Source organism: Pempheris klunzingeri, chromosome 12 (genome assembly GCF_042242105.1).
Source record: "Pempheris klunzingeri isolate RE-2024b chromosome 12, fPemKlu1.hap1, whole genome shotgun sequence".
Classification (NCBI taxonomy): domain Eukaryota; kingdom Metazoa; phylum Chordata; class Actinopteri; order Acropomatiformes; family Pempheridae; genus Pempheris; species Pempheris klunzingeri.
The window spans coordinates 8,045,223-8,061,416 of record NC_092023.1 but is presented as its reverse complement, the minus strand read 5'-3'; the positions used below and the strand labels follow the sequence as shown (position 1 = coordinate 8,061,416).

Sequence of the window (16,194 nt, the reverse complement as noted above, 5' to 3'; positions counted from 1 at the left end):
TGTTTACTCAACGGCGTGCCTCAACATCGGCGGCTCCCATTGGACCACTGGCCCAGCATGCAATTAGGATCCAGAGTTTGGCAGTTATTAATGATGCCTTTCAGAGAGGAAATGGCAGATAGGCTTCTCTGCCACACAAGCCACAGGCTCTTGTTTATTCATTAATCATGGTCCTCGGGACCCCAAGCTCTGCTGGTTTCCAGTTAGGCCAATTAGGTTCAGGCTATTTTTCCCATGACATGAAAGGTGGATGCAATTAACTACCTGGTAGGACAAATCAGTGGTTTTCAAACTGTGGGTCAGGACTCTCAACAGGGTCTTTGCAAAGTAATTTAAGGGGCTATAAGATGATTTATGGAATAAGGAGAAACATTCAGTACAAATCATTGTGTAATCTTTTTCCTCATCTGGACGTTTTTCAAAGGAATACAGGATATATTTTTGCCCCATGGCCTGTAACTAACTAATTAAACAAATAAAGACTCCTTGTCTGGCTGAGCTATTACAACATACATAACCTCAGGAAAGTAATATTACAGTCAAGTGTCGAGGAGTTCACATATGAAATGCTCTTGAAGCCAAAAAACACTGTATAACATACTGTGAAGTTTTACCTTAATCTAACTGTGCCAGCTGTTTGTGTTACTCAGCTTTTTAAACTAGTTCACATCCAGTGTGAGATCTTTATAATAATCTTCAGTGATGTCTTATGGCTTTACTCTGTAATACACAGAAAGGTTAGGAGTTAACAGATATTCATGTGTATGCATTGAAACAGTTTTGAAAACAAAAGGTGAATACTTCAGTACTATGTCTGGAAAACTACACAAGATGCTGCTCTGTACATTCCACCATACAGGACCATGTTTAATGTTCGTAAACTGACATTGAACAAAATCTTCTTAACTGTCTGCATAAATGTATCACAAATACTACAGAAGCATTTCATATAAATATATTTAACAAGTGCTTACAGCACTGTGGATCAGTGAAGTGAATAGCAACAAAGAAAAACTCCACTGAGGTACAATACAAATCTGCTTCATTACACATAGATTTTATTTTTTAAAAATGAACACCATATAAACAGGTCTTGTATAAAATGTCTTAAAGTTCACGTGGCATGATTTCCTGTGGTAAACAGAAAAAAAGTGCAGAAATGATGAGACACAAAAGGCAAATGTCCTCCGGGGACATGTGAATCACAGTGCTCGCTTGAAGATGATTGCTGTCACAGTGTTGCCACTCTTCCCTCCAAACTGGAAATTGGGTGTAGGCAACTCCTGTACAAACTCAAATCCTGTGAGGCAACACAGAAAAAATGTGCAGGTTAAGAAACAAGCATTATGCAAAGTGCCAGAACATCAACATGCCAGGAATCTTTTCCTGCCGACTATGGCTACAGAGGGGAAGCACTGTGAGTCTACGAAGAACTATCCATCCACCATCTGCGCTGCTTCCTGGGGCCTGGTAAAGACAGGCTGTCACTGTGACAGATGAGATCTCAAAGCCCTTTGGCCCCCTGCAGGCTCTCCGGGGTGACTACAGAGGAGTGACAGCCAGTGGAAGCTTGCCCAGATTCTGACTTTACAAGGCTGTTGTTGCCTGCAGCTTAACAACCTGCCAGGTAACTGTTGCGGTAGTAGAACCGCATTTATTTATGTTTTGATTGAGGGTCGCACAACAAAAACTCCACAGGGAATTTTTAAAATTACAAGTTCGATGTGTTCAGGTTTATGTGTTTTCCCCTCCGGGCAGCTATTTCTTCTTGTTCATCACATTAATCTAGAAAAATCAACACTTCATTGACACCAGACCATGAAGAACAATATGTGGGTTAGGCTGCCTTTGTTTAAAAAGAAGTTTTAATCTAGTTAGCTGCCACAAACTGTCTTATTCTACTGTAGCACAAGAACACACGATTTATGTCAAAAGAGAGATCGCCACCCAACAGATGATACTGCTAGCGTGCGTCTGTCAAAAAGAATTTCTTGAAGAAGGGACTATTTTATATCCATTTCTTCTGAATTCAGGTATGAATGTTAGCCAGAGGAGCAGTCATTATATATTACATATATACTTATGGGTGTCTTAATTCAATGAAATGTAAAGCCTGTAACTGTTGTCAAACCAGGGGTCCTATTTACCCACTTTACAATACTAACAGACACTACAAAACACCCTAATAATGGTTATTTCTTAATAAATATTACTGCATAGATGTAATTTCTACATTAGCCAAGATCAAAGCACTGACCTTTTGCAAAATTCAATAAAAGGTTGAATAAACTGCAACAGGCAGCCAGAAAATAATGAACCAGGACCTGCTTGAATAATGGCGAGGTAGAATCAAAACTGCATAAGGACTTTACAAAATCCTAATTTACATTTTTCAAACATCCGATCGAAGGTCAGGCTTACAGAAAACTACTTGTCTGATTAGGATGGTTTTTGGAGAGTCAATCTGCCTTGTATGACTGTTGGAGAGCTGCATACAGGTCGTAAGCAGCTCTCACAGCAGAAAATAAATGATCTGACATGCAGTTATTAATTTCAGCATTTCCTCTTACCGTCACTGAATCTGTCTAGCAGCTGCTCTTTTGTCCAATTACAGGAAGTGAGAGCGAAGAAACCTTTGTCCTTAAGAGCATCTTTTAGAGCTTGGATGTAAAGTTTTTTGCCCTCCTTGGTGTGGTCTGGGTTTAAGCTTATTGCGTCGAATGTTCCTTTGTCGATGCAGACATCAAAACCCTTTAGCTCCCCTTGACAGTTTAAGAAATCCATCTCCTACAATAAAGAGAAAGTGAGAGGTTAAGGACACGTTTTTAGATGCAGGGTAAACTATGTAGTCATTTGAAGAGGGAATCTTACAGCATAAACCAAGATGAAATGTGTTATACCTCACAGGTTAACTTTAAGACTAAATTCCAACTGCTGACATGACAGCAGTTAATTCTGCGGGGGTTGCTGACCTACCATAACACCGGTGAAAGGAGCCCTTTATCTGGACACAGGGCAGAACACCAGATCTCTGGGGAGAGCTCAAGAGCCACACACTCACAAACCACGGGTCACAAAAGTCGCGATTTATGAAGGAGGATCAACAGCGATTCACTGGAGACAGAAATGTCTATATATTGTTGCAGCTGACACGAGTTCAGTTTGAGTATGAGCCTGGATGGAAAAACTGGGAGGATGTAGAGGGAATGTATGACGGTGATGCCAAAGCATCAGCACACAGTGACAGATGTAAATGGAGGCAGGGCTTGACACAGATTTGAGACTAAGAATGATCTTTGAGGAGCAACCTGACAAAGAAATGGTTTTATCAAGAGCCGAAATTCCTCACACTCCCTCAGACGCCATTCAAGACTACACATGCACACAAATTATTCTGGCACTCTGCAGTATTGAAGAAATGAACAGGATGCAAACGTACCATTTCTCTCTCTTCCTCATACACTCACTCACTCACTCACTCACTCACTCTAACACACACACACACACACTGTACTCCCCCTGTCCAGCTAAGGTCAATATTGACTTCAGTGGAAGGCATTCTGCCCAAGCAAAGCACACACCGTCATGGGTGTGTGATGCATATAACATATATGCAACTGTATCATGCACACAGGAGAGGAAAAGTCACTCATCACATCCCTTATAGACTGACCAGCGCAGCGTTTAGAACTTGTTTTTCTTGCATATGTATGTTAGTAGATGTGTTAAATCCTGCCAATTCAATGGGGTTTGAGGTGGTTTCATCTGAATGGTGGGCAGACTTCCATCACTTTTAAGGCCTTCTTCCTATCCAACTCGCCCACATGGTAAACACAGGAGAGTTTCCTCTAACCTTCCCAGGTCAGTTCACGGTATGCTGAAAGCTATATTGTATCATCAGCATTGGCACAATTTGGTCGCTTTTAATCACAACAAACATGTGACCTAGAGCAGAATGTAGCTCCTGTGTTATGATGATAATTATCTCTACATTAATACTGTAGTTTTAATGAAAAACGTAGCTGAACCTACCTTAACAGGGACATTCGTCAGGTCCTCCGCCCGCAAGACATTTCGGGCCAATTCTACAGACGCTGGGGAATAATCTATACCAGTCAGATTCCTGTATCCGTGTTTAGCCTTGACACAATAAAAACAGAGCACATTAAGAACAAAGCTTATCAACTGTTACAGAAATGTCTGAGAAAAGTTACAGTACTTAGTTAGCAAAGTCAGCCATTAAAGGCTCACACTGACTAAATCACAAACACATTTTCCATCTAACCGCTTGAGGTACTTAGCCGTGCAGATGGTGTTTGGTGAGGTTTTCAGATTGCTAAGACTTTTGTCATCACGCCAATACAAGGGAGGCAGAAAATACTTAATTTGTGGCTTTCTATGCTTTCATTCCAAGCTAAAGTGTTTCCACTAACAATAACCCTGGATAAACCACGGACGATGCCATATTTTTGTGATTTGTTGTGTTGTACAAGCTAGAATAGTGTCAAAATGTATTTCTATTCTGTTCACACCAGTTCAACTAGAAAGGCTCCATTTCCAGTGCCGATGTCAAGAATGGCAGCACTTTCGGGAATCTTGGCTTTGTCCATCCATCGGAGCACGCGGCGCATGCTTTCCTCCCCAAACCTTACAACAAGAAGAGGGAAACACACCGAGTTTAGTGATGAGACAGGTTATAGTCAGAAACCAAAAATACAGCGTTAAAGAAAACTCTTGTTGAGAGTCATCACATTTTGGCATGAAAAAAAAAATCCTCACTATTATATTGAGTGAAAATTTGGTATTAGTCAATGTCAGTACTCTGTAGAGATTACCATATCTCACCAACATCCCCGATGTCTTTGAAGGTCTCAAGCTCTTGTTGGTATACATCTTCCCAACTGCAGAAAAGGACAGTCATATAAACATCTAGAAGAACACTTCCTTTACTCTCTGTTACTACCTGTTTACATCCTGTACGTAGGTTTTATTACAACTCTTTATACCTGCATAGTACATTTATTTTACTACCTACAGACGAGCTGTTTATATTGACAGTTTTTTCATCCTTGCAACTACAGTAATATATATTTTCTCTTTACTGCACTATTATATCCATACCAAAGTATCATACTTTATATATTACATCTTATTCCTGTAATTTAACTTCTGCACTGCTTTATGTGCTACTTTATGCTTATGCTACATAGCTTTTCATTGCAAATGACTGCTTCGCTGTAATTGTTGTGCATATGACAAATAATAACCGTGAACGTAACACGCTGCTATAGTAGAAACATGATTATTCATTCATTTATATAGTGCAAAAATAAACTGAGAATTAATGAGTAGCCTGACTTTAAGTTGAATTGCTAAAATCTAGCTGTGGTTTCTTGCAAGCTGCCATGATGCTTGTTGCTCTTTTACGTCCAGGACTACAGCAAACATCACCATTAAAAGTTTAGAGGTTGCAGGGACATGCAGACTACTGTATTATCTTACAAAAAACTATAGGTTAAACCTTCTCTTAACGGTATGACAGCAATTATTTTCTAGCTAACAATTAAACTTTCTTCCTCTTGCTCTCAACAGCACATGCTAGACAATGTCTATTATAAGTTGAGGAGGCCTAAAATGCCTAATTAAGTTATTGTTCCACATAAAAACATCCTAAAACACATTTTAAAGGGTTAAAGTTGTGCCAGCTAGCTCTGTTGTTTGTAGTTAGCTGTGGAGCCTGGCGACAATAACCAGCCACCAATAACTTAGCAACGAAGCTAACGGAGCACAGCACTCACTATTCTTTCGTTCCCAGTTTTGAAGGCTCAAAGTCGGCATCCGAGCCTCTGTCCTCCTCTGTGTCCGAGGTATTTTCATCGCCATGTGGGCTTTCTGTGTGGACTTCCATGCTGCTGAGTACGCCGTCAACTCTTCGCCTACACTTCCCACAAGACGTTGCGTTTGAGGAGCGTGCTTTGCAACCGCAGGGGGCATCGGGATTGATAGGGATGTTTCCATCATGGCGGCATCCATTTCAGGTTATACTTTTAGTTCTGTGTGTTATCACAGCGCCAACAGCAACTCAGATCATGTAAGTATTCGACATTATGCTGACAAACTATTGTGCAGTGGTTACTAAAGTGTGCGTGGCTCGGAGATGTGTGTGATCGTCCATCAACACCGTTAGTTTGTGTTGTTTTCCAGTGTCATCATCCTGTTGCTGGCTAGCTAGTATCGGTTCCGTCTATTTACCGGCAAGTATGCCCTAATCAGACTGTGTAGCTGCAGATAAATGAAGACATGAATAGTGATTTTTAAGATGATATCATGTGTTACAGCTAGGCACGTCTTAAATATTTAGTTATAACACTCGCTACAAAGCGACATCCATTTAGATACCTGCTATGTCAATATGGGGAAAGTTTGAGCTCCAGGAAATACTCAGTAGTTAGCTGCTTAGCATGTTAGCTAAGCTTACCAGATCAAGTGACTTCCGTATGTCGGTGCTGCTACTATCTACAGTCACCCCGACCTGTTATCTGATAGCAGTTTAGTGTCGCATCAAAGATATGAAGCTAACACAGGAAATGTCTCAACCAGGTAACAATAACCCTTTTTGTTTTTGTCTTTTGCCAGGTTAGCTTTTTAGCCACTTAGCTAATGTTGATGTTATTTCAAGTCAATACCGTCTCATAAAGTGACCGACGTGCGTAAAAATATTTTCTTTTTTTGACTTTGGTTTGCTCGATCTGGAAACATAATCGAAGAGAAATGCTTTGTGATCAGTGTATGGCAGAGAAACCTTTCACACGAGCGTTAGAGCAAAGCTAAGCTAACGCTGTTTACATGACTTTTCCTCTTGTCAAGACTTCAGAAGTGGGCCCGGACAGGTGGATAGTTGCTACTTACAAGTCTGCCTGCATTCCTGACATAAGTAGAGACAGTAAAGCAGCTCTGTTGTTTACCAGCTGCTGTCACTTCCCAGTGGTGTTGGTGTATAAACAGTCAATGACTTAAAGTACTTGCAGAGCAAAAAAGTTGATTTTATGTTACCACATGCACCACATCTGACCACATCTGACCACATGTTTTTGTTGATGTGTACTTGCACAGGAGGGCTTCTTGTTAGGGGAAGTAAGACAAGAAGAGACTGTCAGCATCAGTGACACACAGATCAGCAGTGCGGAGTTGCTCCAGGTAGTAGGTAAGGCCCTGAAACACATAAAAATTACCATGTGTGGCATCTTAAGCAATAAGTAGTGAGCGATTAATGCCACGACAGAAGATTTAGTATCTCAGTTACATAGGCCCTTTTCGTGTCACACTTGGAAATGCAATGATAGAAATAATAACATTAATTTTGACTGAATTCCATTTAGCTGTCTTAGTGTCAGTGTCCTAGTATTGTGCATGCTGGCTCACTGTCACATTGCTGTGGCTTACTGGATTCAATTGTTTTATTGTCATATGTACAGATAAAAACAAGTTTCACCGCACAATAAAATTCTTGCTTTGCCCTTTCGTCTTATATGCCGCTTCAGGATTAAAAAAATAGATGGATATATTAATAGATAAATAGAAAAAGAAAAGTGATAAATAAACAGTGGCTATACAGTGTACACGCACGAGATTACTGGGACATTTGAATAGAACAGCGCAATTGTTAATATTATTACTACGACAAGTCAAAATGTCCGCTGTGTAATACAAGTTCTGTCAAGGCCCTTGTACACACACACACACACACACACACACACACACAGGTGTTTTCACTTATTTTGCTGTGTAGGCATGTACAGACTTAAGTGAGGTTGTTAACATGTCACTCAGTCCCCTTTTGATTTTGATGCATCTATTAGGAATAACTTTTATCAGTATTGAAGTAGACTACTTACCTTTTTAACAACATCAGGTCATTCCCTGTGCAGCACTGCCCAACCTTAACCTGAGGTGAAGTTAATCACCCATAAATTAAAACACCTGTGTAGGTGTGCACAGCGCTTTAAATCTGTTTAACAGACTGTTAAATAACTACTCATGTTGCATAGATGTCATGTTGAATAAGCAGCACAGTGACATACTAGACATAGTTGCCACACAGCACAGCTTTCAATATCAGTCAAGCAGACTAATGATCACGAATGACATTTAAAGAAGGGGAAACGCAACTGCTATGTCAGATTAACTCACTTTGACATTTCCATTTAAAATGGGTGATCATCAGTATAACAACTGGAGAGCCCCAGGATTAAATTTTAATCTAAATTTTAATATATTTGCTCAATATAATATCTGATGCTTGCTCATGTGGGAATTCTTGAATCCTTAATTTTGAATTCCTGAATCGTTGGGTCTCTCTCTAATTAAGGAGTTTGGTCTAGACCTGCTCTTTATGTAAAGCGTCTTGTGACAACGCTGTTGTGAATTGGCGCTATATGAATAAAGATTGATTGATTGATTGATATGGCATCATATTAAAAAGTCTCAATAGATTGCAAGTTTTTTCTGGTTGTGTGGATTACTTGGTTTTAGTGCTTCTTGAATTTCTCCTTTGCCCCTTCAGTCCTATTAAAAGTGTGCTTTGGTGCATCTGAATATGAAATGTAACTGGGTACGAAAGGATGCCAATAAGCAGCTTTGTGCTGAGCGCTTATCCCTCAGCCTCAGTTTACTCTCTCACAGTACAGATACAGATTTATGCTAATGACCTCTTTTTATAAAGTGGTTTGGAATAAGAGTCTGCTTTGTATTGTAAACTAAGACAACTGAAACTAAAAGCCAATGTAACATAATCAGTAACATGAGCGTTGCTGTTTTGCATGTTCTGGTTTACTGTTTCTTTCTTTGGCTTTAGGGACAAAACATTAATTTGAATTACAGATATCTTCATGGATATAATAAAAAAAATACCTATGTGAATGTGATGTAAGTCCTGTGCTGTGAATTTTGGTTGTGAGGCCACACTTTGTCTTACATTTGGATTATGCCTCTGAAGATTTGCTTGTATAATGCTACTTACTTAAACAAATCTAACTGTTTGTTCCCAACAGAAATCCATAACCATGATCCTTGTGCACAGTTGTTTAGGTAAGATATGAGCTTTTTATTCTCAAACCAGTACTATTATCATAGTTTGCAAATGGAATGCGGAAAAATGTCACCACATGTATAATTGTAGAACAATTTTTGCTATGATTGTTTCATCTAGGAAAAAAGTACTGTTGTCACCCACTGCATGTTGAGAGCCTGCTGTTATTGGGAGCATTTATTATTGTTTTTTCCCTCAATAAAAAGTGCCTCTTTGCAGAGTAGTGAGTTTTAGGTCGCTGTCATATAAGCTGCCTTACATCCAATTTAGCACATGCTGCATTAATTTGACATTGGACAGTAGATGGCCCCATCTGACAAGATTGGGTACTTGAAGTAGGCCAGAAGTAGGAGGAGGAGTAGGAATGTGATGAATCCGTTTGAACTTGTCTCTCCCCCCCCTACACCCCCATCAGCTTTTATGACTACGCAGGCAAAATCAATGAAGAAAATCTCAACAGCATCCTTAAAGATAGGCGGAAAGTGAGTAAATCTTCTGTTGTCTATTGGCATTTCAACATACATTGTCGATAATGTCCAATAAAATGTCACTGATACCCTCTTGTTACCTTTAAACGACAGCTACACTAAAATGAATCCCAATAAGTTGGACAGTTTTTTAAGTTTTAATGTAACCTGATGATTAACTGTGAAGAAAAACTGTGATTGGCTGGTGTATCTTACAATATGAACTAATGAACAATATGAAGTTTTAGAAATCACTTGAACTCTTGATTTCAACATATTTGGCTACAAATATTATATGAATAAATGTGCCATTGTATTGAAACTACTTGTTAGCTTTCCTCATTGAAGCATTTCAATAAGTGACAGATTTATAATGATTTGGAAGGTTGTCTTTCCTACTGGGATGGGGTTGGATTAGTGAGACTTTACTGGTTCAAACACAATTGTGTGTGTGTGTGTGTGTGTGTGTGTGTGTATATATATGTATATATATATAATTTTAATTAATTAATTATATATATATATAATTTTTTTTTTTTTCGGTCTTGTAGAACGTCATCGGTTGGTACCGATTCCGAAGGAACACGCAGCAGCAAATGTCGTTCCGGGAGCAGATCATCCACAAACAGCTGACTCAGCTGCTTGGTGTTCCCGACCTTGTCTTCCTACTTTTCAGCTTCATCTCCACCGCCAACAGCTCCACGCATGCACTGGAGTATGTGCTCTTCAGACCTAACCGCAGGTAATAAACTGCATGTTGACCATCGTGAGCAAATGCACACACACACTGCACAACTGCTGTCTGATCACTAAATATTTATTATTGTTCAGATGTTTGTGTAAGTTCCAACCCTGTCTACTTTTTGTCTAATTCTGCACCGATTTGCTCTGATCTGATCGGTATCAGGGCAGACAATAACCTTTTTAGTTTGATTTTCTGAATGTTAAAGTTAAAAGTGAGTTGAGGTATCAGGAGAGAAATAGACTGTGTAAATGATAAACTTTACAAAGTCATGAAATGCATGTGAGTATTCCATGATTTGACTGGTGCTAATTAGTAATCTCCATTTAGTAGGTACAACCAGAGGATCACCCTCACAATCCCAAATCTTGGCAACACAAGCCAGCAGGAATACAAAGTCTCCTCAGTGCCGAACACCTCACTCAACTACACCCAGGTCATCAAAGAGCATGGGTAAGGTTTGGATTCCCAATGTGTTTTTCTATTTTTTTGTGCTGCACCAATGTCATTGCCAACTCTGATTTTGCGGTCCAGACAGCCTTGTGTCTCCTCTGGCATGCGTAGAGTTGCAGCAGCCACCTGATTTTATCTGACAGCTTACCACAACTTCACCCTCACCTTGTGACTCCCTCCCATCCACAAGCTGGTGTCTCATCTTATCAGCAGAAGTTGCCTCTCTGCAATTAATACTTTTCTGTTTGATGGGGTGCACTGCTGGCAGGGATTTAACCTGGCTCTCTTTGGTGGTGTGCAAACCCAGCACCCAGGGCATCCAACATTTTTGTGTGTGTGTGTGTGTGGGTGTATGTCCTTGTCCTAGTCCTAGTTTACATTTGAAACTGTAAGTGGAATCATAATTTGCATGTGACTGACTGCAGTGAAAAGCTGCCGTGCAACAGGCTGAACATGCTTCTGCTTGTATGTCTGTGTCTTTGTGTCTGAACTTAGACCCACTTACGCCAGGGTTGAATGCAGCATGTGTCAGTCAGTGTCATCCAGGCTGAAGCTGCAGGGGGTTTATCCAGGCATGTCAGTCCAGCTCCTGATAGGATCACGTTATCTTCACCTCAGCTCATTCAGCTGATATTTGTGTGTGGAATAAGTTTAGTTCAAATAGATATAGACACGCCATTGCAGCTCCAATGCCTTTCTAATGTTGGATCATGTTAAACAATGACGTGTACTGTTTATTCATTATGTACTGAATGATATAATGTGATATATCTATTGGTAAATATCTTTCCAGGGCTGAATTCTTCGATAAAGATGGTGTGATGAAGGATATTCGAACAATATTCCAAGTCTACAGTGCACTGCAAGATAAAGTGCAGGTGAGTTGGATAACAGATAGCTAGTGGATACATGTTGACATGTTGTGAACTCATTTGCTCACTATTTGACTCAAAGAAAGTTTTCGTGTGAGTTTTTCCACCTGTTTGTCCTGTTCATCAGGTTGTGTGTGGGGAGGTAGAACAAAGTGAACGTGTGAAGGAGAAAATTCAAGAGGACGTGAACAAACTCAAACAACAAATTGCTCTCAGGAAACGCAAGACGGCAGAAGAGGAGAGAAGTACGCATCTGTTTTGCGTTCTATAAACTGGAATTATGTCATTCAGTTTCAAATGTATGCAGGTTCAGTTCCTCTGAGCTGATCCCTTTCCCTGGGGCCTTTTTAAAATATTTGGTCAGTCAATCGGTCAGACTTGATTTCCTCCCGTTTTATGTGCTCCTCTTTACCAGTTACCGCTTTCTCTCTTTTTCACAGGGCTCCGTGAGGCCCAAAATGCAGACTCCCATTCCACTCCAGATGAGAACACAGAACCCTCTGAGGCTTCCCCTCTGTCCAGGATAACGTTTCACACGCCCTCTGCCCCGGAGCGGCCCAGTACCTCACCTAACCCACCATCTTATGCTGACCTCTTGTCCCAGGACGACTCTCTGCTCTCGTCTTCTTCCCCGCCTACCAGTGCTGCTCTACTGCCTCGGCCCCAAGCTGTGGGCTCGCCGGGACACCCTACCCCTGGCCCGCTGGGGATGGGCTTGGGCCTGGGCCTCGGCGCTAGCTCCAATCCGGTTACCACTCCCAGCACACCGTACCTTGGCAATGGTGACGGATCAAGCTCTGACTCATTAGACAGACAAGCTGCAGGGCAGGAAGATGATGACGACGATGAGGATGACGACGAAGACGAAGATGAGGACAGTAGCGAATATGAGAACTTAGTGAGTGAAACCGGTCATCTGCCAATGGTCTCTGCCAGCATTTTAGCGCAGGGCCGACCAGCTGCCCTTAGTCCTGATGGGGACGCTCGTGGCTCACAGACCACATAGAAACATGCCACAGGGTGTGTATGGGACACAATTAAGTGACACACCTTGAGACATCTCAAGCAATCAAAGATAGACAAATATAGACGTGCCAGTCCTGAAAGTGAAAGGCATGCGCAGGTGGTGTCCTGCTGTGAGTATTTCTTCTTGTCTTAGTCTGATCTCCATTTTAAGGGGAAACTTTGCTAGGCTTTGCAGGCTTAACAGGTGTGTCTCACTGAGAGGAAAAAGTCGTCGGTTTTCTTTTTTTTTTTCTTTTTGGAATGGGGTCAATTTTGGTACTTCAGTGTGGATGTGTCTGGTTTCAGGGTCGGATGTGGGTATTACAACGTAATTTATGCCAACTGGTTGGCAAGCCGGCTCCCTGAAAGATGGGCCTCATTCCATGCTTTCTTTGTCTTTTTGTTTCACATTTGCATCACCAACTCTGAGCACCCACTCTTGCGTTACCTCTTGCACTATTTAATTAATTTTTTTGCCGTGTTTGAAACAAACCGTCTAAGAAAAGTAATGGGGAAATATTCTGCGGCCTTCAGACAATTTTTAAAATGAAGTAGGCAAATGGTTAATTTTTTAATTTGAAAAAAAGAGATATACGTAAGTAGAATTTCTTTAAAATGCACATTTCTCTCACTTGATTTTGGACATTTTCTTCTCCATATGCCACAGTCTTTCATTAATTAATCTTTCAGTTGCCTATTTAAATTATGAATAATAGATTTCAAGCTAAATTTAATCTGCCACTTCTATAATGGGTGCTTTATATATACATATACACACACACATATATATATATATACACATATATATGTGTGTGTGTGTATGTATATATATGTATATATATATTTTGTCAGAAACAGTTAATCTAATTTGATTGACAAGAATGTCAATGTCTCGTTCCTCTTGGATAACACTGAAATTGTATGCGCTTTGCTGCACTTAACTAAATTTAAGATTTCTTTATTATTGTGCTATACCAATGCTGTCATGTTGTGCCACTTGAGTAGTCCTCTTTGACCACCCTGAGCCAAAGTCAGCTCAGCTTTTGTGTGTTGTACGAGGGTTCACAGGGCAAACACAATGTACTGTAGCTTTACTAACCAGATGCTTTTGGTTCCCTTTCTGCTGCTGCAACACAGAGAGCTACCACTAAAAAAAAAAATCTGCATCTGTCTGTTCTTCTTCACATAAAAACCTGGCTGCTACTTCCACTTCACAATGCTGGCTGTCTCCAATACTACTGACCGTGATCATATAACCACTTCAAGCTCACTTCTCACTGACTTGTTCTCTATTAAAGTCATAATGGAAGGCTGATGCCCCCTGTAGTGTGTGAATTGCAACCTTGGGAACAGAGAGCGAGCGATCGCCTTCCTGTCTTGGCATAGCTGACAGCAGACCTCATGTATTCTGACCTGGTTGGGTCAATGTTACGTGTATGGACCTGGATAATGTGATGAAAACATCATGACCTTGCTTCAGTACACAGTGCCTTCCACTCAGGGCAGTTTCTATATCTGCACAGAGAACACATTCACAGATCTCTCTGGAGGGGTAAAATTATAACTTTTCGCGTCATGTTTGCAATAATTGACTTCCAGCTTTTTTTTTTTTTTTTTTAAGTCTTGCAGTTACATGCCTCCCTTTTGATGATGTGTTTGGTCTACCTGAAACAATCTTCACTGCTTCCCTTTTTACTCTCATGACGACTTCTAAGTGGACCTGTGTCTCATGGTTGCAGCTGTGACTTTGCTTGCTTTATTATGTGAAACTGGAATTATAACTGTAAAGTCGGAGGGAATCTACTTAATAACTGATGCTTCCTGCAAAGCAGAGTTGGTGTGATGGGCATGACTGACAGGCAGATGACTTTTTTTTTTTTTTAAACATCTGCCCTATTTGAAAACAACTGGGTAATGAGGTGTGATTGGGTGCTGGATGTAGGACACCCTCATTGCATGAACCGGTCAATTCTAGACACTGTTATATTCGGCATGGACAGACATTTGCACTGCACATGGAGGATGTCTAACGTATTGAGTAGCAGGTTGCACTCAGTTTGGAAATGAAGACACTTTGTGGTAGGAGAAGCTTTGCCTTGTGAACAAGCTCTGCTTTATTTACACAGCCTGTTTGTATGTCATGTTTTTTGCCTTAGGGTCATTTCATTTGCCCTGATGTGTAATGCCAATGCATCACTTGTCAGGAACTGGCACTCAAAATGTTACTTAATAATCACCCAGAGTAACATAATCACACAATGTTAAAAGAAATGACAAAATCAATTTGTTAGGAGTATGGTTTCCTTTGAGTACTGGAATATAATAAGGAAATATATAATGAATGTATAGTAGACAAGGGAGGGGGTTAGCATTTAAACAGCACTTACTGTATAAGTTGTCTCAGTTGAGTGTTGTGGTGGTACAGAACAGCCGTTTTCGATGTCGGTCCTCACTCTTAATCCTGGTCCTCAGTCCCTAGATGATTGCCCATCTTTCTGCCACCCCCAGGTGTAACCCTGACTTGGTCGCCAGAATGATAAGCAGTGGGGCTCTGATGCTGAGGACCAATGGAATAAAGCATGAGAGGACTGACATTGTTAGGATCCTATACCTGTCAAGTTCCAACATAATACAAATATACACTCATATACTCTTGCTGTATGGGGTGACCCTTTCTTCCCGAGTGGGCCATTGCAACGCTGACACCTCCCTGATAGCACAAAGTCCAGTGCACAGCTTAGATCTTCTCTGCTGAATATGTGTACTTGATGAAAGCAAACCAAGGACTTGCTTGGAGGAGCACAGAGAATATGGTTGTTAAACTGGGGGATAATAAATGAGACATGCATATGTGATATAATGGACCTTTGTTCTCTTATTGCCTTAAATGGAGTACCACTTTAAATTTTTAAAACAGTGTTTTGCAGGTTTGTTATAGAATATAAATTCTTAAAAATGACAGCAATTACTACAAACTTGTAGCTTCAAGTATGTGCAAAACCGTAAGTCATGTGTTTATTTCGGATGTGTATTTCTATGCGCAAAACACACCAGCGCTTGTATCAATGACATCACACTGGAGAGTGGGACGGGCTTTCCTGTAAGTTGCATCCACACATATATTTTTCCTCCGTTGAACAAATGACTTATTAATTATTATGCAAATTAAATTTCGATTTCAGATTGAGTAAATGGCCGTCAATAGTGATACTGCTAATAATCATAATAATATTAATTCAGGGCTCGGAACTGTTGCTCAAGCTGTCATGCATTACTGCAGAGTGCTTGCTGCAGTATTTTAACGATGACATCATTCCCTTATCCTTTTTGAGGGGACACCACGTGGTTGCTTGCCAGAGATGCAACAAATTACGATGCGCGAATTAAAAACAAACATGTTTTTTTTTTTATTACCCTATATTCCTGGGGCCACCGACTAAAAGAAAACTGTATCTAGACTGAATTGTCGTTGTTATGAATGTGACATTCGAGCCCTGTGTTGCCTTCACGGAGCCTTTAACAGTTGGAATGAGAAACGTAGAATCTGATTGGTCGTCGTCGAGGGAT

The 16,194-nt window shown here is 40.5% G+C and overlaps 2 protein-coding genes across 2 annotated transcripts; one reads left to right on the top strand and one right to left on the bottom strand.

The window, feature by feature from the left end:
• Positions 1-1,036: 1,036 nt before the first annotated feature.
• On the bottom strand, positions 1,037-5,930 carry eef1akmt2 (EEF1A lysine methyltransferase 2). The gene is made up of 6 exons (XM_070840857.1): positions 5,799-5,930; positions 4,836-4,901; positions 4,533-4,647; positions 4,033-4,140; positions 2,571-2,787; positions 1,037-1,300 (listed from the first exon to the last, which is right to left on the bottom strand). Exons 1-6 carry the CDS (start codon positions 5,906-5,908, stop codon positions 1,203-1,205), a joined length of 714 nt encoding a protein of 237 aa, XP_070696958.1. The 5' UTR covers positions 5,909-5,930; the 3' UTR covers positions 1,037-1,202.
• Positions 5,931-6,011: 81 nt separating this feature from the next.
• On the top strand, positions 6,012-15,489 carry abraxas2 (abraxas 2, BRISC complex subunit). The gene is made up of 9 exons (XM_070840856.1): positions 6,012-6,091; positions 7,114-7,204; positions 9,051-9,087; positions 9,504-9,570; positions 10,107-10,297; positions 10,628-10,750; positions 11,544-11,628; positions 11,750-11,867; positions 12,063-15,489. Exons 1-9 carry the CDS (start codon positions 6,020-6,022, stop codon positions 12,626-12,628), a joined length of 1,350 nt encoding a protein of 449 aa, XP_070696957.1. The 5' UTR covers positions 6,012-6,019; the 3' UTR covers positions 12,629-15,489.
• Positions 15,490-16,194: the final 705 nt, after the last annotated feature.

Coding starts and splice junctions, on each gene's coding strand:
- eef1akmt2 (XM_070840857.1), bottom strand. CDS start 5,908: ATGGAAGTCCACACAGAAAGCCCACATGGCGATGAAAATACCTCGGAC. Junction 2,788..4,032: donor TGACGAATGTCCCTGTTAAG/GTAGGTTCAGCT, acceptor TCTTTATTGTAG/GAGATGGATTTCTTAAACTG. Junction 1,301..2,570: donor GCTAGACAGATTCAGTGACG/GTAAGAGGAAAT, acceptor GTTGCCTCACAG/GATTTGAGTTTGTACAGGAG.
- abraxas2 (XM_070840856.1), top strand. CDS start 6,020: ATGGCGGCATCCATTTCAGGTTATACTTTTAGTTCTGTGTGTTATCAC. Junction 6,092..7,113: donor CCAACAGCAACTCAGATCAT/GTAAGTATTCGA, acceptor GTACTTGCACAG/GAGGGCTTCTTGTTAGGGGA. Junction 11,868..12,062: donor GACGGCAGAAGAGGAGAGAA/GTACGCATCTGT, acceptor TCTTTTTCACAG/GGCTCCGTGAGGCCCAAAAT.